Source organism: Phalacrocorax aristotelis, chromosome 1 (genome assembly GCF_949628215.1).
Source record: "Phalacrocorax aristotelis chromosome 1, bGulAri2.1, whole genome shotgun sequence".
NCBI lineage: Eukaryota > Metazoa > Chordata > Aves > Suliformes > Phalacrocoracidae > Phalacrocorax > Phalacrocorax aristotelis.
In genome coordinates, this window is record NC_134276.1 from 72,508,786 (window position 1) to 72,530,789 (window position 22,004).

The 22,004-nt window shown below is 37.5% G+C and overlaps 1 protein-coding gene across 7 annotated transcripts in view; it reads left to right on the forward strand.

The window, feature by feature from the left end:
* The window catches only part of REV1 (REV1 DNA directed polymerase), a 61,629-nt gene extending 39,829 nt beyond the window's left edge, over positions 1–21,800 (forward strand). For all 7 annotated transcript variants that reach the window (XM_075092866.1, XM_075092875.1, XM_075092838.1 and 4 more), the window contains 11 exons: positions 2,206–2,426; positions 3,442–3,614; positions 6,911–7,013; positions 9,167–9,323; positions 9,692–9,894; positions 12,404–12,637; positions 16,638–16,746; positions 17,825–18,036; positions 18,215–18,371; positions 19,251–19,353; positions 21,380–21,800. In XM_075092866.1, the coding sequence (XP_074948967.1) occupies positions 2,206–2,426; positions 3,442–3,614; positions 6,911–7,013; positions 9,167–9,323; positions 9,692–9,894; positions 12,404–12,637; positions 16,638–16,746; positions 17,825–18,036; positions 18,215–18,371; positions 19,251–19,353; positions 21,380–21,491 (1,784 nt within the window). In that variant the 3' untranslated portion in view covers positions 21,492–21,800. The remainder of the gene's footprint in view (positions 1–2,205; positions 2,427–3,441; positions 3,615–6,910; positions 7,014–9,166; positions 9,324–9,691; positions 9,895–12,403; positions 12,638–16,637; positions 16,747–17,824; positions 18,037–18,214; positions 18,372–19,250; positions 19,354–21,379) is intronic.
* Positions 21,801–22,004: the final 204 nt, after the last annotated feature.

Genomic DNA, 22,004 nt, shown 5'->3' on the forward strand with positions numbered 1-22,004 from the left:
GAGGGGAGAAGAGTTTGTTTAATTTCTGCTGCATCTAAGAAACTCTGAGAGATTTAGAAGAGAATAAGGACAGAAGGAAAATGAAGAAATAAAATTTGGCAGAGGAGAATGTTGCCAGACTAGTGTTTCTGCTTGCAACATGAGCTGTATTAGAATGGCTGATAAATAGAGAGGAAGGTGGAAGGTAAGGCTACTGTGGGAGTGTTACCACTGCTATGCTCTGGAACCAGCTATAGACAGTTCTTGGTTTGGGTAGACCTAGAATACACACAGGTAGTAATTATTTTTTTTTGTGTAAGGATCTTTAGTCAATGGTGTACTGCAAACTGACAGAATGTGTTGATTCTTTTAAAGAAGTAGTTGTTTGTCAAATTCCAACTTTTTTTGCCTAGTCGTCTGAAGAAATGATTGTGACAATGATTATGATTTATAGCTTGCAATTATGACAGTACTAATAATTTTATGAACAGTTTGGCAGTTTCAGCCAAGTGTTACTGAGAGATAGAAGTTCTAGTGACATAAAGTTTCCACAAGTTGTGAAAAGTGACAGCTTGACAGAAGGGAGTGATCCAAATGGGTACATCCTTTGAGGGACAGGCAAGCAATATTCAGCCGTTGTACATTTTGGCAGTAGTTCCCAGTCATCATATATATAGCCAGAGCACATGTTTTCTGGCCTGCATTCCTTGGTCCGATAGGAGGGAGAAGGGTATTTCAGTAAAGGAGAACTGGAGCGATTGAGTGGGATGCCTGTGGACATAGAGAAGACCAAGGAGAGAGCTGGAGGGGAGGAAAGAAGCATTTCTGGCTCACAGGTTTTCAGGAGGTTCTCCAAGGCATAGCGTGATTCACAGAGAGGTCGCAGGGAGCTGGAGTTACTGTGCTGGGAGAGTGTTAGACAGCAAGGACATGTGGAATACACCTGTATGAAAACAGGCTTTATTGTATGTTTTAATTGTTCCAGGAAAATACTTAAAAGATTTGTAAGCTAAAGTGTTTCCTGGCATCGGACTCTGTATTGTATTGTTATTCAGTACTTTAGCAGTGTAATGTGACACAGACATTGTGCAGAAAGTGCTGAATAAGCACTCATTTATGCTTTGTATGTTAGTGATCAGCCGAGCTCAGCCTGCATGTGTACACACATATTTAGTGTTCAGTGTTCAAAATAGTATTTTTCTCTGTTTAAGAAAAAAAAAGAGAAGGGAAAAAAAAAATAGACAGCAATAGACACTGAAATGGAAAAATGGTAGGAATAGCATACATAGAGTAGGCTTACCAGAAATTCACTTTACATATCCCCTTCCATAGCCAAACATAATTTACAGCACAGCACCATTTCTCTTTGGCATAACTTATAGGAGATATTTTTCCTCCAGAAAATTATTCGTCTAGTACTGTGCTTTGACTTGAATATTTTAAAGTTTTCAGAATTCACTTGCATGTTCACAGTAAAAACTTTCTAGTGTTTGTATCAATAATGCCACCTAGACAAAGAAACAGAGTATGAAAGATAGAAGCTGATTACCTGAGATTCCTAACTTTCACTGACTTTGGTAGTGTTATCTCACAGGACTAATATTTTTCGGAAGTAACAGGCCACCTCTCCAAAACCCAGAAATATACTTAAGTTTATCACACTTATATATGTGCCGTTGCCATGGATACCTACAATATCCAGTGTTTGGTAATTCAAAGCACAAGTGATACAGGTATGCTATCACTTCTACTTGAAATACTATTTTTCTATCTAGGAAGCATTGGAACAGTAGTCAAAATTTTTATTTGTTGGTTTTCTTTTAATTTAAATCATTTTTATATGATGGCAAAACATACTACATGTTGGATGCTCTCTTTGGACTGAGTGTTGTGGTGTTCAGAGCTATATACTCTGTAACAGGCAGTACCTTGTCAATAAGATTTGCAAGCAGGAGTCATTCATATTTTACCCAGAAATAAAGAAACACACTATAGTTTGACATCTTAAACTAAATATATAAAACAGATTAAAGAAATACAGGTGAAGACAACAAAAGTTCCCACCTGAACCATGTTTTGTTGAGTGGAATTTATTTTTTATGGTGTGTATTTATTTATTAATTTGATACAACGTAGTGTAGGATTAAAAAGACAAATTTTATTTGTTTGAAACCTAACTGGCTCTGAATTGTGTCGAGTTAACAGAACTAATTGCTTTGTTGTTAGGAGTTGGCAGGACGATGGAATCTAAGCTAGCTTCTTTGGGAATTAAGACCTGTGGAGATCTGCAGTGTGCTTCAATGTCAAAACTACAAAAAGAATTTGGTCCAAAAACAGGACAAATGCTCTACAGATTTTGTCGTGGTTTGGATGATCGACCTGTTCGTACAGAAAAAGAAAGAAAATCTGTTTCAGCAGAAATCAACTATGGAATAAGGTTTACGCAGGTAAATTCAAACTTACTTTCTTTTCTGCAGTGACTTCTTTCAGCTGTAGAAGAATATTCTCATATTCTGATTATTTTCACTTACACTTTCATCTGTTAGAGCACCATCTTAGCCACCAAATAGAAATGAGGAAAATGAAGAAGTAGGAGACCAAACGATAAAATGGGAGGAGAGACTGCAAAAGTATTGGACTGAAAAGAAGCTTGCAGAAAAGTAGCTGGCTATTCTGCATTCGTTGTACAAGTCTGGTACAGAAAAAGAGAACTGCAGTAGGTTTGTCAGCACCTAGCATTCTCTTTCATTTAAATGCTGATTATTCAAAGATGCCAGTGCCCGAAACCATCGCCAGCTGCTCCAGTACAACATTTTTATTAGACTTTTTACAAATATTGTATAGGGGGGGAGTGTTGTTGACAAAACTGTCTTAAAAAAATAATGTGGCTCTTTGTTGAGAACTCAAGCATTTATAGAAATTATAGAAGAATCAGGTTGGGAGAGACCTTGTGATGTCCAGCCTTATGTAGTCCAGCCTTTTGCACAAAGCAGAGGAAGCTATGAGATCCAACCAGTTGCTCAAAACTTTATCCAGTCGGGTGTTGGAAGCCTCCAAGAACGAAGACTGCACAACTTCTCTAAGCAACATGTTCCACTGCTTGACTTTCCTCATGGTGAAAAGATTTTCCTTATAAGCCCTACGCTCTTCATCTTCTAGGTGTGTGCTTGAAGTTAGACTTGCAATTCTGTGCTGGGTTTCTGAATACATTGTTTTCAAAGACTTATTTCCAAAAGAACTTAATATTTCCTGCTTACTTCAGCGTTAAGATAGGAATCTACCATCTCACCTAACTTCAGCAGCCTACAATGTAAACAAAACACTTGAAGTTAAATAAGACAATTGCCTGTGAGTCAGCTTGCTCTTTTCAGTTTACACAGTCTGGATTACATTAAGCCTTAATGATTTACCTTCAATATTTGAAAACTAGTAATTATCTAAATTTGTTGTTTTCCCTTTCAGCCTAAGGAAGCAGAAGCCTTCCTTCTGAGCCTCTCAGAAGAAATCCAACGTAGACTTGAAGCTGCTGGTATGAAGGGTAAACGATTGACCCTTAAAATTATGGTCAGAAAGGCTGGGGCACCAGTGGAGCCTGCAAAATACGGAGGTCATGGAATCTGTGATAATATTGCCAGGTAACTTATGCATGGGAAAAAGAATGGTCAGTAGTAGGCATGAGCACACTTGTGCAGGATGTTGAGCACCAAAACTTACAGGAAGACAGGACAGAAATTTTGAAGTGCTTGGTACACCTTTGTCTACATATCAAACCTGCACCAAAATCAGAAGCAGAATATCATTATCAAAAGTCCTCTGTGTTTGGGTTGTACATATGTGGCCTTTTGGTCATTAGCATGGAATGTAAGTCCCCCAATGATTAAAAACACAGCAAGTTGGGAGGAGAAAGAAGGAAGAGACTAAGGTGCCCAGTTCAGAAAGAAAGAAGAATTTCAACAGTCATCTTCTGCCTTTGAGTTTCTTCGAAGAGAAAAATGGGGAAAAAAGAAAATATCTCAGAAGTTGAAATGGTTTTGGGCACAGAAGAAACAATTTGTGCTTTTTGGAGGAAGCAGGAATTGGAAAGAAGGAATCTGACTCCACAAGTGCATTCTTTGTGGTTTGAAATTGCTTTCCTGAGAGAATGCACTCTTGCATGTCTGTGGATGCTACTTAAAAATTGAAGTGATGTAGTGAAATATTTTCAATGAATTATTGTGACTGTCCATTTCTCTTGGTAGGGAGGTAGATTTTTTTTCTCTTCTTCTTGACTTAATCTGTAGTTTAAGGTTGTTCTTAATCTGATAAGTGTATAAAATACTAGCTAATAAAGGCATTTGACCTTTCAAATACATAACACATATTTACATGTATATCATTGGTGTATATTTGTCCAGCTTGCTCAATATTGGAGCTGGTTTTCCTTTTGTAGTACTTGTAGAAGACATATTTACATCCTGCGCTATGACACGCATGTAGCAGCATTTTTATTTCTTTCAGTGACCAGCTGAGTTGAAATGTCCTGCTGCTGTGAACTGTTTCTTCTCCCTGAGCTTGCATATAAATGTATTTATTTATATATGCTTGCGTACTGGAAACACAAGAATGAAATCTAGGCATAGAGCATCATGTAGTTATGTGCTGTTTCATACAAGACCATTTCAGAACCGTCTAAATACACATTATTCCCCAGGCAGACACTTCTGTATCAAAGCAGTTGTACCTTAGGTAAAGAATTGATCCTGGCTTTCATATGGGGGTGCATTTGGCGTCTTCGAAGATAGGTCTTTTCTACTTTTCCCGCCATATCAGGTTGTTGCAAAAATTAATCCCTCCTGAACTGAAGGGTCATTTGCTCAGGCTTGGTGATAATGGAAGAGATGGGGGTGTTCTTTCAGGGGGTTAGAGCTCAACAGTAGGACTTGCATGCATAGGGTCTGTCTCATACTTGTGAGCTTGTGACAGCTGTATTAAAAACTGAAACTAAAAAACTCACCTTTCGCTATCAGAAGCTCATCACCTTTTGGCATTGGTGTATCAAGAAGAAAATCCAGCAGTCTATACTTTTGTCGTCTGGCTGTCCTGAATTCTTTGAGCTGAAGATTTATTAACTGCCTAAGAACATATTTTTGGGACTGAGATGTGTTGAGATAGAGCTTTATTCCTCCTTTATTGGAACTAATGCCAGACTGCTTTCTCGTTAACAGATCAATGCTTTGGACCTCATTTCTGTGGTGAGGCATGCTAATGTACATGTGCCCTGAAATTTCCCTAATTCATAAAGTCTTCATTACGTAAGATGAGGGGGCACCCAAGAATGCTTAGTTGTTCACACATCGCGGAAGCAGTTCTGATGCCAGGATCTCATTTGGCAGTGTCTCTGTTTCTGCTTCTGGCTTTACTAATGAACTTGGCAACCCCAGTTATTCCAAATTACGCTATTTGATGATATAGGTGCTGTGTTCTTGTCTTTGTTAGAGCGTTTCTGTTCAGTCCAGTGAAAGGTTTTTTAGCAGCAGCAGGGGAAAGTCTGGAAGTTACATCCAGGCAAATGTTTAGTACCTCAGGGTGATGTTCCCTCAGGTGTGCTTTCCCTATGTATAGCATAGTTCCAACTGTTTGGGATTATTTACTGGAGCTAAAAGCTTCTCACTTCAGTTTAAGTTTTTCTCTGTAGCTATAGCTCATGACACATTTCTTATCCCCTCACCTCACAGGTGAATTCCTTATAGTACAGCATAAACCTTTGAAAAATATTCTCCTGAAATGGTGTGTACCTTTAGACCCATCCTGCATTTTTCCCTAATATTTTGGATAGTTGCATCTTCATGGTGATACTGATCTCCTTTTTCTTAAAAATGTTAACATGTACGGCTCAGGGACATCTTCATATCATTCACAGCAGGAAGGTTTTTTCCTTTTCATATTGGCAGAACCACACCTTTCTGGAGATCACTTGGCTGTACATGGTGGTTTCTGACAGATTCAAAAGTAGAGTAAAATTTAAGGAGACACCATCAAAGTGTTTAGTAAGTTGTCAGGATGGCACCCTGTCAAAACACCAAGGTGTCCATAGAGCCCACTCCATCAGAGTTAAAACTGCATCAGTTACCTCAGTGAGAAGACTTTACATCACTCACATATGTTTCATTAGCTGCCTGAAATTCTGTCCTTATCAAATGTTAGGCCATTAGAAAATCCAGAATTACCAAGCACTGCTATTGCCCTGCCAAGCTCTCGGGTGGCAATTTGGAAAACTCACAACCAGGTAATTTTGTGAGAGTTGTTGCAGAAAATTGCCCACAGTCTAGTTCACAGAATCACAGGTTGGAAGGGACCTCAGGGATCATCTAGTCCAACCTTTCTAGGAGAGCAGAGTGTAAACAAGATGTTGTGTATTTGGAATGTTATTTAAAGTTACTTACCATTAATCCGATTTTTTTGTTATTGGTAAGCCACATGCACATGCCTATATCTTTTTTTCCCTCAGAGTTCCTTCTGAAACTCTTGCTTTAGACATTTGACAATTGACAACTGAAATAATGCTGAGAAAAGTCTTTATGAACCAAACTTCCATGAAGGATAGTGCATGAGTGCATTTCTATGAGTACTGTGAAGTGAAACATTTTTGTCTGCCTTCAATAGATAGTACATATAGAAATATATACTATATTTGACAATTTAATGTGTGGACCATGCACTGAGAATGTTCAATTAGTAACTAATCTGCTTTTTTTTTTTTTCTGTAGAACATGCTTAGTTCTAATTGCCTTTAAAAAGAAAGCACAGAACAAAAAACAGTGTTCGGTTTCTGTATGCCAAGAAATTATGATGTGTCTTTCTTTGAGGGCCCCTCTGGAATAAATACAGAATTGTTGTCTTTAGGATTTGTGGAACAGTTTTCTTTTTAACCATACTTTTTCATTCTTTGTAGGACTGTGACTCTAGATCATGCAACAGACAGTGCAAAAGTAATTGGGAAAGAAACTCTAAACATGTTTCACACAATGAAACTGAACATATCAGATATGCGAGGGGTGAGTTAATGGGAAAACTGAAATTTATTCTCTTTATCAGCCTTCTTTGTTGTCTTTCATAAATTTTCTGTTCACCAGGGTAGACAATAACCAAACTTAAGCAAAAGTGTAGGTAATACAAAGCTTAAGTAAATTAGGCTCTGCAATTGTATTATGTTTTGTATGTTTACCTTCGAAAAACACAGTTACAAAGCCGTAAATGTAGAAAAAAAGAACATTTTGTTGTGGTATGGATTAATCCACAACTTAAAACAGCCTGAAGTAACAAAATTAGACTGTATCTTCTACAGTTGTATTAGCACATGTAAGTTTTATTTCATCTTAGGATTTTCTGTAAATTTTTACACAGTTATTAGTTAAGTAACTAATGTAAATACTGCTTGTAATGCAAATCAAAGATACAGATCAGAGGAGTCTTTGCTCTAGACTGCAAGTCTTAGAGCCAGAAAAAGTTAGTAACCCATGGTTTGGCCTTTGTTTGAAGGTGAATTGCTGCCTCTTTTGAATCATGTTTTATTTTAGAACACCTTTGTCATCTCAGTGGTTTTGTCATAGCAATATGAACCCATAATAAGACTATTTTGGCATCAGCCATTTGTTACAACAGAGCACAGAGGCTTTCTAAAACAAACCTGCATTTATTAGTCATCTAGATGTAGAAGGAGGGTTTTGATTCACAATGTTGCCTTGCAAAGTCAGCTCCGTGGCTTGGGTTTCTTCCTGTAGCTGAGGAAATATTTATTATCCTCTCCCAGTCTTTTTCTAGTTTCTTGTCTGTCTCCTTTGCTGTGTTTCCTGAATTCTTACATCATTCTATTTCACCCGGTTTCTTTAGCCCTTGTTTTAGAGGGTTCTTCTTTATAGTATCCTGTGGGTGTTGCACATGTTGTTTTGCAAAACAAGGTACTACTTCTGACCAGGTGGCTCTGTTCAGTTCCAGAGGGGCCATTATATATCTAGATTATATAAGGAAGTGCAGATATATCCAAGGTCCCTCAGCAGTATTCCTTTCAAGTGACTTTAGACACATCTAGTATCTTTGTCTATGTTGGAACTAATCCCCTTAAACTTCACTTATACATCAGGGGAGTCATGCTTTAAAGTGTCCTTTTTCTCACAATATCTAGAAAAGGACCTAAAGTGATACCCTTACCTGATAGTGCCCACACTTAGGCAGATTAATCCACTCACTTGTCCTGTAGACTTAACACTTTAACTCAAATGCTTGTCTGAAAGGGTCAAAAAACCCAAGGCAAAGTTGTTGTACAGCACAGCAAGCACAGTATTCCAGAGGCTTCTTAGAAGTTCTAGAACTCAAATCTAGAAATATTTCAAAGCACAAAGATAAATGTGCAGAGAAAAAACTTCTTTCAATGATATTTAATATCCCATTGACTGCAACTGAAACTGTTAACAAACAAAATCCTTGCTATGTGATTATGGAAGACAACCTGGTGGAAATACATGCACTAGTTCCTTCCTGTTTTCTAAGTCCCATATAGAACTGTTTTTTTAAGCGCTGTTTGTTTTTTTTTAATAATTATGGTAGTTTAGCAGTACCAGTGCATTGTTAGTTGGGCACAGTTTTTGAACCCCCTTTGATTTGGTATTTAAAAAGCTAATGAAAAGTGAGGATGTCTTTCAAAATGAGGAACACCTAGTCTGATTTATCAGACTGCTTTCACCAAAGTAGTTTCATCCATAGAGACTCTGCAAGAACCATGTCTACAAGTGAAATATTATTTTTCTCATTTGTAGACTGAAGTGATGGTTTTAGTATAGATTGTCCTCAGGAAAAACATTCATTTCTTGTACAGATAGCCAGACTTAATACTAATCACTTTGTTAGTGTCTAAGAAATTTCATAATAGATGCATTGCTTCATGATTTTGCTGACAGCATTTTTCTATATCAGAGAAGTTAAGATAGTATTATCTCTGTAATTTCTTAGTTGTTGGATTGTGGTGGATAATCCTGGGATTTGTTTGGGATGTTGTTAGTGGCTATTTATGTGTATTGCAACATACTTTTATTCGTTCTTTCCCCACCCACAACAAGCAGCCAATTTCAGAGAAGGCAATGCTATTATGAAAGAATTACAGATTTTTTTTTTTTAACTTCATAAAATGAATCTATTAATGTTTTGGGTTTAGGTTGGAATTCAGGTACAGCAGTTAGTTCCCATCAGTAAAACCACTTCGGCTTGCTCAACAGTACAGTCTGGACACTTACCTGGTGGATCTCATTCAGTTATTGATCTTTTTCATGTTCAGAAAGCAAAAAAGTGCTCAGAAGAAGAACATAAAGAAGGTCAGTAAGCTCTGTACTTTGCATGTGTGATAGTGATCAGTTCTGAAGGGCTCCAACATAGATTACCTTTTGGAATACTTATTCAATATTATACCAGTACAAATTACTGAACATAGACCCTTTGAGAGCAGATCTTGCTGCTGCAAATGAAAATGCTACAAATAAAACTTTGTATAGGGTTATTCCAATGATTTTTAGAAGTTAATAGTAACAAAGAATACTTTAAAGTAGGAAGTGTAATAATTATGCTATATATTGTATAAACTATTTAGCAAAGAAAAGTTGAAATTGGCTTCACTGTATCTTGAACCTTCAGAGTATTTTTAACTATTAGATGATCATTCTGTATTTTGTTTTCATATGTATAGTATTTGTGGCTGCTATGGACCTTGAAATCTCTTCTGATTCAAGAACCTGCACTTTTCTTCCATCTCGTGGTACCCATCTCACATCTGGTCTCAATTCTAATGTTAACAACACTGAGTCTGCTATCAAATGGAATGGCGTACATTCTCCTATCAGCGTAAAATCCAGGCTTAATTTGAGTATTGAGGTTCCATCTGCTTCCCAGGTAAAATCTGAGAATGTAAAACATCTGCAATATTTTGTAATACATTGGGATTGCTTGCCTTATTTGGATAGAGCAAAAAAAGTTACATTACACTTTTTTTAAATAAAAAGAGTGTGATGCACAGTAAGCAACTGTTATTGATGCACAACTATTTTGCCTTAATAAAAAGATTTTTACAGAGCTGTCATTTGTAGTATAACTCAAAAAAATTTACATTTTTTCAAAGGAAAGAAGTTTAATTTTCCAGTGTCTTTTTCCCTTCCCATCACTTGCCAAAGAATTGGAGCAGAACAGGAATGGAAAAGGTGCCAAGGATGAAATATTAGAAAACATTACCTTCCACCTTGCACAAACAAAGCCCAGAGCCTAATTATAATAACATGAAATAAACTTTAGAAAAAATTCCATCACAGGAATTAGCCACATGCTATAGTTAATGCTGAAGTGTTTATATGATTATGATATGGTGCAGATTTGTAAATGCCCTTTTCTTCTGCTAGCTCTTAAAAATTATTTCTGATGAGCTTAATCACTGATGAGTGGCTCAAGAAGTTTGACAAGTACTTTGTGTCATTTTCACAAAGATAGAACTCCTGAATGTTTTCCATCCCTCCTTACAGCAGCAGAATTCTTTGCCACAGATGCCAAAAAATGATAATCAGGTAGTCTTCTCCACATAATTTCTTAGTCATGTGTTCTATACCAGTCTTCAAATTACACTATAAATCTGTCTTCAAGCTTCAGTCAGTGAGAAGGAACCGAACGGCGACTAGTCTTACACTACCTCATGTACTTTTACAATGGTTGTGCTCTAAGTTTCTGCCTAAAATACTGTCAAACTTGTATTTAGATTTAATTATTCATCTTCCTGTTTTCTTCAAATTTTCTTCAAATAATATTGAAGCTAAGATGCACATTTAACATTTGTACAGAATATCACCTTTTAGATGAGAAGAGGACAATCTTTACTTAAGTAAAATATTTTTGTGGGTTTGGGGTTTTTTTGTGTGTTTTAACAAAGAGCCTCCTTATTTCCACCCCACATTATTCAAGCGGACATCTGTTCTAAGGGTCTGCTATGAGCAAGGTGCACTGACTTCTGTAGCTATCTTAGGTATAAGCAGATCTACATGCTTTTCTGTAAAAATCTGTAATTTTAATTTCTGTAATTTAAATCTGTAAAAGCATTTGTTGATGTTCTGTTAACGGCTTTACCAAATACGTATACGTTTTTAGAAGCCAGTTATGCTTTTGGCAGAAAACTTTTTTCCATAATGCAATACCCAAGCTAGCTCAGGATCTAAAAGTAACTTTACTGAACAATGTGAAGCTCCATATACTCAGATTCTGCTATAGGACAAATATGTATGAACAAGCAAAAAATGCACTAGCTGTGCAGTGGAGTTTCTAAAGCTTTGGGGCCTTCTGGCACAATATACTTCTGGTTTATAACCATATTATAATATGGAATATAATACGACATTCAGTACAGAGGAGGAGTGGTGAGAGTTAGTCCCATACTGCTGTTTGTGTACTGTGTGCTAGGAAGGCAACAGCAAGATATTTTACACCCAGGATTTCCAGAAACTGTTTATAGAGGTGTATATGTAGCCAATTTGGAATGAGGGAGCACAAACAGAATGTAGAATGAATAACTGAAGAGATTAATAATGCAGACAGCTTTCATTGAAATCTCTCAGTTACCATAAGCCAAGTATCTTTTCATAGATAATTTGTAGTTCTTCTCTGTAAATCATAAGCCCCAAATTTTCGTCTTAAAAGTAGAAGATAAAGTTTTGTAACGCTGCTATGGAGTCTCATTTAGCAGAGCTTACAGGCAAACACTGGCATTTATCTACAGAGTTTTACTCAAATTTTACTTGTGAGAAAAATGATGCTGTAAATCTGCTTGTCAGTCACATTCACTCTGTCACTTGTGCAGCTCATTTCAGTTATTTCAAGTCACTACTTGATGGTAAGTACCAATAACAGCAAGCAAAAATTTGAATCTAAACCATATTTCATTATGAAAATCTATGACAGGAGTCTGACAGTACACAAACATACGTGATACCATTAAAGTAAATTAGTAGCATGTGTCCTAGAACTATATAAAGAAAGAAACTAATTGCTTACTGCTTTGTACCAGACACCATTTTAGTATTCATATCAACATATTGCCTATATAATTTGACCTCAGAATTTGATTTTCCATATCACTAGGTAGTTGCAGAGGAAATGTTATATGCGATTTGCAATGAGAGCACTGAGCACCTTGAAAAGATAAAACTTAGCATTCTTATTTACCGAATTACTTAGTCTTAAACGGTATTTTTACATTTTGCTCCTGCAGAATGTGACTGTCAGGTTCCTAAGTATGTTTGCGTACACAGATTAAAATGAGGTTGTTTTTTTTTCTAAAATTCAAGAACTGTAAGACTAGTTTTGGGTAAAATTAACTATGTTATCTGTTCCTCAGAAAAAACTAAAAGCTTTTATATATTTGCAGCTAGATAAGTCTGTGCTAGAAGCTCTGCCACCTGATCTCCGAGAACAAGTTGAGCAAATATACACCATTCAGCAAGGAGAGAATTACGGAGATAGCAAAAAAGAGGCAATAAATGGATGTAACGCTGCACTTCTGTCACAACCAGTTGGAACAGTGCTTTTACAATTACCAGAGCTCCAAGAAACAAATACCAATATGGGAATTAATGTGATAGCCTTGCCAGCTTTCTCACAGGTGGGTGTTTACAGGGTATCAATAAACATCAACTTTCCACCTGTAGGAGGAATTAACAGCTTTTTCTTGAGACAGCATTACTAGAATCTGTGACTTCCCACAATTATTTATGGTCCATTAATATTAAAGATTTATAGTCATCAGTATGCCTATGTTTTTGCTGTTTAATGTAAAACCTCCTCATTCACACTTTGCTTTGCAATCCAGTGTGTAAATAGCTTTTTTCCTGCATTGCAGCTGAGTTACACTGCACCATCAGTCTGAAGCAGTCCTAAAATCTGCTTAGCTAGTCACAGGAGACTCACTCTGTTTAACTGGATGTTTTGATAGTGTAAAGCCAGCCTCTCCTAGCTTCTGTAGATGTGATTGTATCACATTCCTGGGAGAAAGGCAGGTGTGGCTAAAGGTTGTGCATAACTCCATAATTTCTATATGAGCTCATATACAGCATGTCCAGGATGAGGGAAGTGCAAAGTTGTTTCTCAAAATAGGAGCCTGAAGCAGTGATGATGCTTCTAATTATATTACACCCTTCAATCCAAGATGATGCTGAACAAATGTAGGGTAAAAAAAAAAACAAACCTCAAAGATTGGATTACCCAGAGATATAATATCTTGCATATGCATCGTTTAAAATAGAGCAGTGTTTTTATTTTTCAGTTTGCTGTGCCATTGCTGTTCTCAAACAAGTGATAGCACCTAATCAGATTTACAGAGTGAGATTTGTTCCTGTTTCTAAGGCATAATGCTACTTCGCTGACAAAGAATCCGGAGAAAATGAGACAGAAATTCCTGACCTGTTTTCAGTAAATAGTAGTTCATGCATAACTGTTATTTAGAAGATGTGTAGTCTATTCTACTACTAAAATTTCTTCACCTTGATTCAAGTTCAAAAACAGTTGTGTCAGTTTTTATTCCTGAACTGCAAAGTTGAGTTTCACCTGTGGAGATATTGTATATGAACTCTCCATACCCCAGCTGTTTTAAGTAGTTATATTCATTCATAGGCAAGAGTTTATCTTGGACTTGTGTGTTAAATTATGCTGTGCTTTAAAGTACACCCCTCCACACTTGTTTTACCACTCGCTACTCTTTTTCAGGGTGAATTTTAACTGCATATGGCTTTTTGTAAAAACTACATTTAGTTTGTGTTGTGCTTTATCTGTCTATTAATTAAGTAGTTGGGAATTGATTGTTTTTTCTTTATAACAGCATTACTTCTTGAAATTTTCTTAGAAATATCTAATTTACACACTCAAATGCACTGGTTTTCCCATCTCTATCTTCTAATGCATTCTGTGACTCTCTTCATGCAAAAACGTCAGCTTAGCAGAGCAGCCTTTTTGTTTGAAGATGTACTTCAGAAAGAATTGGCTACTTCATATTTATTTGTCGGGTATAGCCATACTACCTATTTTAGAATGCATTATGCTTGTACTCCAGATTTTCTCCTGAAAACCATTCGGCTTTCTTTATTGGCAAAAAGAGAACTAAGATTTACAATTTTCATTTTCTGAGTTAGGTCTAAGTTTTATATGTAGAATAATATGATTGAATAGCTTCCTTAGGCTTGGAGGAAAAAAACACACTAAAACTGGTTCATTAATAGAGGAGGATTTTTTTTCTGTGTTAAAATCAAACATGAACTTGATTCAGAAATATCATCTTTGTCTAAATATAGTTTGACACAATTTTTTTGCATAGTTAAAGTGTGGGAGTGCGTATTTTATGCGTGCACATGAACGTTTAAGATTACTTTCTTTCACATGATGCAGTGAAGTAAGTAGTAATAGGTTCCAGGTATAGAAATATTGTAAGCCACTCCAGAGTGAGTACTTCAGCTATATCAGCTCGTCAAATGTAAATGGTGCCCTGCCATCTTTTTATAGCTTAATTTGGTTTGTTTTTCAACCCTTCATTCCTTTTGTCTGAGCTATGTTTCTGTGACCAGGTGCCAAGTTAATTGGATGATAGTGATTTATTCATTAAAGAACATGTGGAAAATGTCCTTTGTTGGGTAAGGTTCTCCTATAAAAAGAATCCAGATAAGTTGCGTTCATTTCCATCAGCTGCTGAAGTAATCTTAAAACGTAGAAGAGCTGTGTATCTCTGTGGCAGCTGAACCCTGGAAAAGCACTGTATGCAAGAAGTGGAGATTACAGGTGCTTAGAAATGAGTGACATTTGTAGTAGCGGAGTTAATTACTGGTAGCAAATTCACACCTCGTCCTTACATTGTTGTAACATGGTATAGATTCTTTGAAGGAAATTTATACAGCGCATCAAAAATAGTGATAGCTGTATGCTGAGGTAATACATGAATTTATAAAAACAAGGGTGTCCATAATGTGAATGTGATACAGCTATGTGAAAGGTACATTAGGGCATGCTGGCTGTACAGTAAATTACCTGAAACTCCAATTAATCAGTGTAGAAATCATATGAACTGAACTGATGGCTCTTCTACCTGAATTTTTACATGCTACACTTTCAGAGGGCAATGATGGGGGGAGTAACAAAAACATGTCTAGTTCCCTGTACTGCATTATTTATGCATGAATTATTAAGTGCTGTACACAAAAACGAGTGTTAATTCAGGGCCTCCCAAATTCCTCACTCTCAAATGTTTAATGAGAGAACGGTAACCTTTTTAAAATAGTTTTATTAAATAAAATTTATATTTAAAAAATAACTTAAGCCTCTGGACTTAATTGGCTACATGCCACTACAGTGCTTTGTTCTGCGCAATGTATGCAGTAATTGAGGTCAGAGTAGTCCCCATTTCTTCCTTTAATTAGTGCATATTTTGTGTGGTGAAAAATCTGTGTTGGCGCATGGAGTTCTAAAAATGGAAAAAATGTTGTGCTAAATTGATGAGTTTTACCTGTGGGAGCGTGTTCATGTTTATATAATTTAGGCATCATATGTGTGAATAGCACAGCCTGCCGTCCTGACATAACATACATATTTTGGTTTAAAAAAAGATCAAATCCCTATTGAAAATAAGAGGTAACTTTTAATATATATGCATACTGGTGTGTAATAAATACAGTATCTCAGATAATGGTATAAATTTTATTGTGTCCCTAGAATAGTAATAGTAGTTCTGAATGAATTTACTTTTCGTTTGTTCACATCTCTGAGTTTTACCACTGAAATGAAGAGCACTCTCCCACTGGTCAGATCTAATCCTCTAAATGATAGGTTTGCTTTTTTGAATTAGATTTTGCAGATTATGAGCTGAAAATACTGTCCAGTAATATTGGGAAACTCAGAATACAAGACTAGTCTGTCACTAATTTGCTACTTCAGAGACACAGTGAGGGAATGTAACCGATAATACATGAAATTTTATTTTGTCCGTATGAGTGTGTATGGCAATTGGCAGCAGATGATTTCGTGCCTAGAACTGAAGCCCCTAGAACAGTTGGAAGGGACTGCGTTTTTATCAGTCAAAAAAGGGGTGGACAACTGTCGGAGAAAGAAATGAAACGCTTTTGTGCTGGTTCAAAATATCAGGTTGCTGGACTTACGTTTCCTGTCCTTAAAGAAGTGAGACTCTTTCCGAGGCTATTTTGTTAGAGGAGTGTAGCAGCTTCCAGGAAATAAAAGTATCAAAAGAAAAGTTGGAACAAAAGTCTGAGCATCACAATGGTTGATTGTGGAAATTTGAAGGGAGTGTTCTCTTGAGTTAGGCTTAATTGTGCTGTTAATATAGCTGTACTGTATATCAGTGGGTGAATAAAGACAGTGTATTATAGGCCTATAAATAGTAATTTTGTAAAATAATAAATGCAGAGTAATATTAAAAGGAGAATTTTGTGGGGTTTACAAGCTAAAGTACATGAAGAAAATGCGCAACGTATTTTACAGTGTTTCAGTTATGTCTCATTTATTTTTGCTCGGCCTAAAATGTAAATGCCTTTCTCATGTGAGTGATTGAGAGGAGAGCAAGCAGTGTGGCTCGCTGGTAATCAAATGAATCTTCTGTTACCATTCAGGTGGACCCTGAGGTTTTTGCTGCACTACCTGCTGAGTTGCAAGCAGAGCTGAAAGATGCGTATGATCAAAGGCAAAAGCAATCAGAGCTGCAACCTGCTAACACTTTTGGTGAGTATATATAGTTGTACAATAGTTTGGTATAGGAGTTGTTTACTATTGGAAGAGATTTGTGCAACCCTAAATAACAAACTGGAAAATATAACTAAAGTTTCTATCAAAATGCCGTGTTAAATCGAATTTCTGTATGTATTTTTGACAGACTGTTGATTACAACCAGCTGTGGTCTCATTTTGCAAACAGATGCCGAGCTTTACATAAATGGGTAATTAATTCAATTCACTGGGACTGTGGCACTAAACTTACCCATGTCCATATGTTTGCAGAATGGAATCTAAACTTGATATGTCTTGTGATTTGAAGTGTTGCATCTTCAGTACCTAAGTTAGTTAAACTATGTTCAGATAGCATTCTCATGGTTCCCTGAAACCCGTAGAACTGGTATGGGTGTCAGGCAACTAGAGATATGATACATCTCACCATATGTCGGACAGTCAGGTGGTTTTGCTCTGAGCCGATCACCCAGGTCTCCTTTTTATAATCAGTAAAAAGAAATTAGATTAATTCCCTGTGCATGTGCTCTGTTATAAAATAGGCTGGAAATGTCATTGGGTTCATTGCCAGTTAAATACTGCATTATTATAATCAAACCTTGATTTCATAGTCAGTGGGCTAATGCAGATATGCTAGTATGGTGGAATGAGAGCGATTTCCTTGGTAAACTACGGTAAAAGCAGTTTGGGGGGGTGTTTTGCTGCTGGTTTTGCTGGTAGCCGCTGGTGGGAAGTCTTAGCGGGTATCTAGGTGGGACAGTTCTCTGAGGCAAAGCAATTTGTCCAGTAGGCTTCGGATTTCACCAGCTGCTCATATTCAAGCACTGAAATGCTTGATACTAAAAGGCTTATGAATAGTTGAGTATCCTCTGAGTACACTAATGTCTAGCAGTGCTTTTCAGCTACTTAAAACGTTGCCCATATCTGGAATGGCATGTGAGTGTTAAGTTGCTTTATCTAGGTTATATTCTCCCAACTGATCCATAGATTTTTATGGCAGATAAAGAGTCCCCTTTTCAATGGTGAAGTATAAAATTTTAAATGTGTCAACCACTGACTATTCCTGTGTTTTTCAGTGTCAAAAAATCCTTTCCTACACCTGAAGCATGCAACAACGAAAAACAAGAAAAAAATCAGGAAAAAAAATCCAGTCAGTCCTGTAAAAAAGATTCAGAGTCCTTTGAAAAACAAACTCATTGGTAGCCCTGCAAAAAACATGCTGGCTACATCTGGAAGTCCACAGAAGCTAATAGATGGTTTCTTAAAACAAGAAGGAACAGCTGCTCAGGTAATTATAGCACTAACAGCTTTTGGTACAGCTGTGTTGGTTTCTTTAGACTTAGTCCATGTTCACAAATGCAGCTCGTTTTCTTTACTGGATTCTTTACTGGGTGCTTCTCTGTGTATATATGTGGTGTTACCATATTTGTCAGACTAAGCATTATCAACTTTTATGTTTGGAACAGCCAGAAGCAGTTCCATCAACGTCAGATTCTTCAGGCCCCTCAGCTCTGCAGTCTGAACAGCCCAGTTCATTTAGGCCACAAGCACCCAACTTAGCTGGAGCTGTTGAATTCAACGATGTAAAGACGTTGCTGAAAGAATGGATTACAACTATTTCAGGTACAGGATGTCATGCTAGTGGTGATCTCACGTGCATCACAAGGAAAACTATTTTTTTTAACAGGCTTTTGTGGACTTTCTTCCTTCACTCTTCCTTTCACTGGTTATTTTTCACAGTAATCTTGCAGTCTCACTGCCTTGAAATCTTGGAGTAACTTGGTTCTTCCTACTCAGTTGTTACTCTGTGTTTTTGCCGGCTGCCGTTTCTCACTTAGCATCATGCAAATGTGCCCGCTTTCTCTTCAAACCATGCATCAGGCCCTTGTCTTACGCCTTGATGTTGCTTGTGCGGGAGGTTTTCCTTATTTTGTCCAACAGGTTACAACCACTAGGATGGAAGCTATTGAAAGGGAATTCCTCTTTTATGAAGATGTCATTTTAGACGCAAAGGAATGCAGGGTTTTTTTTTCCAAATAATTGCTAGAAAGAATACTAGAATAAAGTGCAGAAGTGTAACACTGTTGCTAAATTGTGATTTGAATTTTAACATTATGTCAAACAATTAGCAATGCCTTAATATCTTAGGAAACTTGACCTGTGAGATCCATCATGCCCTGGACATTACTATTCTCCTAAGAGTTTCGAAACAGCCATTCCATTCTAAATCTCCATTTATTTTCCCTTTGGCTAATATTAGCTTGGCTGTCATTTGTTCTTACTGAAGGAAAAAAAAGATCTACAAGACAGATATTTCAGGACCTTGCAGTCCTTTTATGTACACAACTTGTGATGTTGGGGGGAGGTACGGGAATACAGCAGTTGTCGGATCAGCCCCTGATGCATGAACACTGCAGAATATCTTTCTATTAGACTTCAATTATTCTATGATCTAGAGTTCTAAGTATACTTAGAGAAAAGTTCTCTCTTCTTCTATTACAGATCCTATGGAAGAAGACATTCTACAGGTTGTGAAGTATTGTACTGATCTAATAGAAGAAAAAGATTTGGAGAAGTTAGACCTGGTTGTTAAGTACATGAAAAGGTAGCTTTTTTGCTAGTACTTGTGACACTTAGACTGTTTTTGTTAGCACTTACGCCCTAGATGCTTCATTGTGAGGCCACAAGCCTATTAGACATTCCATCCATAAGCATAAATATTTCTCTCCGAAAACTGGGGAGGGGGGAAAGAAGTTGGGCAGATAAAATAGGTAATTTGTGAAAAATTAATAATAGCATTTAATAGTATTTGCTACAAAGTCTTTTGTTTCCAAAGGATGTAGTCCTTGTCATAATTGTCCTTTTTCATCATCCTTTTCTCCTTCATTTTTCATGTCACCTTAGAATCCTTCGTTTCCTCTGATTTCAGTTCTCCTGCTGTATCCAGGTCCTGTCTCATCTCTCCAACGTCTTAAATCCATTTTTATTACTTAGCTCCTGTGCTCCTATTACTCTCCCCATGAGTCAGGAGGACCAAGTTCCATTTATGTCTTGCTTACTAACTGATCACAGAATCACAGAATGGCAGGGGTTGGAAGGGACCTCTAGAGACCACCTTGTCCAACCCCCTCTGCTTGAGCCGGCACACCCAGAGCAGGGGGCACAGGAACGCGTCCAGGCAGGTTTTGAATGTCTCCAGAGAACGAGACTCCACACCCTCCCCGGGCAGCCTGTGCCACTGCGCTGGCACCCTCACAGGGAAGTTGTTTTTTCTCATGTTTAGCTGCAACTTCCTGTGTTTCAGCTTGTGCCCGTTGCCCCTTGGCCTGTCATTGGGCACTATTGAAAAGAGTCCAGTCCTATCGTCCTGATATTTAGATATTTGTAGGTATTGAGGAGATCCCCCCTCAGTCTTCTCTTGTCCAGGCTGAACAAAACCAGGACTCTCAGCCTTTCCTCATAAGGGAGATGCTCCAGCCCCCTGATCATCTTGGTAGCTCTCTGCTGGACTTGCTCGAGCAGTTCCCTGTCCTTCTTAAACTGGGGGGCCTAGAACTGGACACAGTACTCCAGATGTGGTCTCACTAGGGCGGAGTAGAGGGGGAGGATAACCTCTCTTGACCTGCTGGCCACACTCCTTTTAATGCAGCCCAGGATAGTTAACTATGGAGCTCAGCTTTCCTTATCTTATATCTGGAAAGTGTTTATTTCACAAAATTAACCAACACCCAAAAGGCCAGAGCAACGTAAAAACTTTGCTATGCTTCTGCATTACGGGATGGCTTTGGGCCTCAGAAAATGCAAACTGCACAGTGCAGTTAATGGCTTTGTAGAATGCTATATATTAAAATCCTTATAAAATTCTGCAGAAAGCATCACCTCCTATTCCTGGTCCCAGCATGAGATGTGCGCTGATGGCAGCACATTCCTCCAAAGCCTGTTAACAAGGCGTCAGGAGTTGGTGATACTCAGTTGTCCTTATGATACTGATGTTAGGTCTTCCAAAGCTGTAAGAGTAGGAACCCTCTGCTCTCCTGTAGTGGTGATCTAGAAGGGGATTCGGAGAGTACAGAGCTACTTTGTTTTCCTTGGGCGTTTCCTTAATTTGCTTTAGTAACAGCTGAATGGTAGAGGTAACTCATAGCTCTCTGTGGGCCTCCATTATTTAGTTCCAGTTTTAGTAATAAACACAATATTTTGGCTCCCAAAACCTCATATTTCAATGTCTTAATCACACTTGGCATTCCTTGGAAGAAAAAAGTAGTGTGTATGTCTTGGGATGAGGAAGGAAAGAGCAGGATCCAGAAGCTTGCTATTTCTGATTCTTAAGGATGAGGTTGTTAGGTCTCTGCTTCCATCGCAGGCTTACTGCCACTGCAAAAGGGTGACCCGTACAAGTCGGTGGGACACCGTTCAAATCAGAAATCTCACCGCTGAACAGCAGAGGAATCTGTGGCATTAGATTAGACCTGGTATATTTGGAGAGATAGGGCGTTACCAAGATGGAATCAAAGCATTGCTCATGGTGAACTGTTGTGGTCTTGTTTTCTAGTTTAAAGACCAAAACTGACTGTAGAAAGCCCTGGTTCTGTAATGGTAATTTTCTCCCTCTTCTTCCTCTTCCCCTTCAGGTTAATGCAGTCATCTGTGGAATCAGTTTGGAATATGGCATTTGACTTCATTCTTGACAATGTTCAGGTAGTTTTACAACAAACTTACGGAAGCACATTAAAAGTTATCTGAACTTGTAGTAAAGAGCTTGATGAGAGCCTGGAGCTCTCTGCTAGCTGTGCCATAAGTGCTTGTGAGGTATTTGCAAAGTGCATGATAGTAATGCCCTGAGTTTTTATAATTTCAAATTTCTTTTTAAACAACAAAGTGTTTTGTACATTTCTTTTCAGAAAGTGCCAAATTTGTCAGTATTGCATGTAAATAATTGTGTTAAAATTCTTTTATTGTAGTATAGAATCTATTTACAAAATGTTTGTTTATAAAGTTTTATGGATTTTTACAGTGAAGTGTTTACAGTTGTTTAATAAAGAACTGTATGTATATTTTTGTACTGATTCTATTTTGTGATGCTTCAGTTTGAATATACTTAACCCCTTTTACTAAAGCTGCAGCTTCGATTCATTTCACAAAGTTTTACAGCATGAATCTGCCTCAACACGCCTACGAGACTGCTGTGCAGTCACCTGGCTGCTTTTTGTTTCTTCTCCGCTGACCTTATTACAGATTTTAAGCCAAGAGAACATT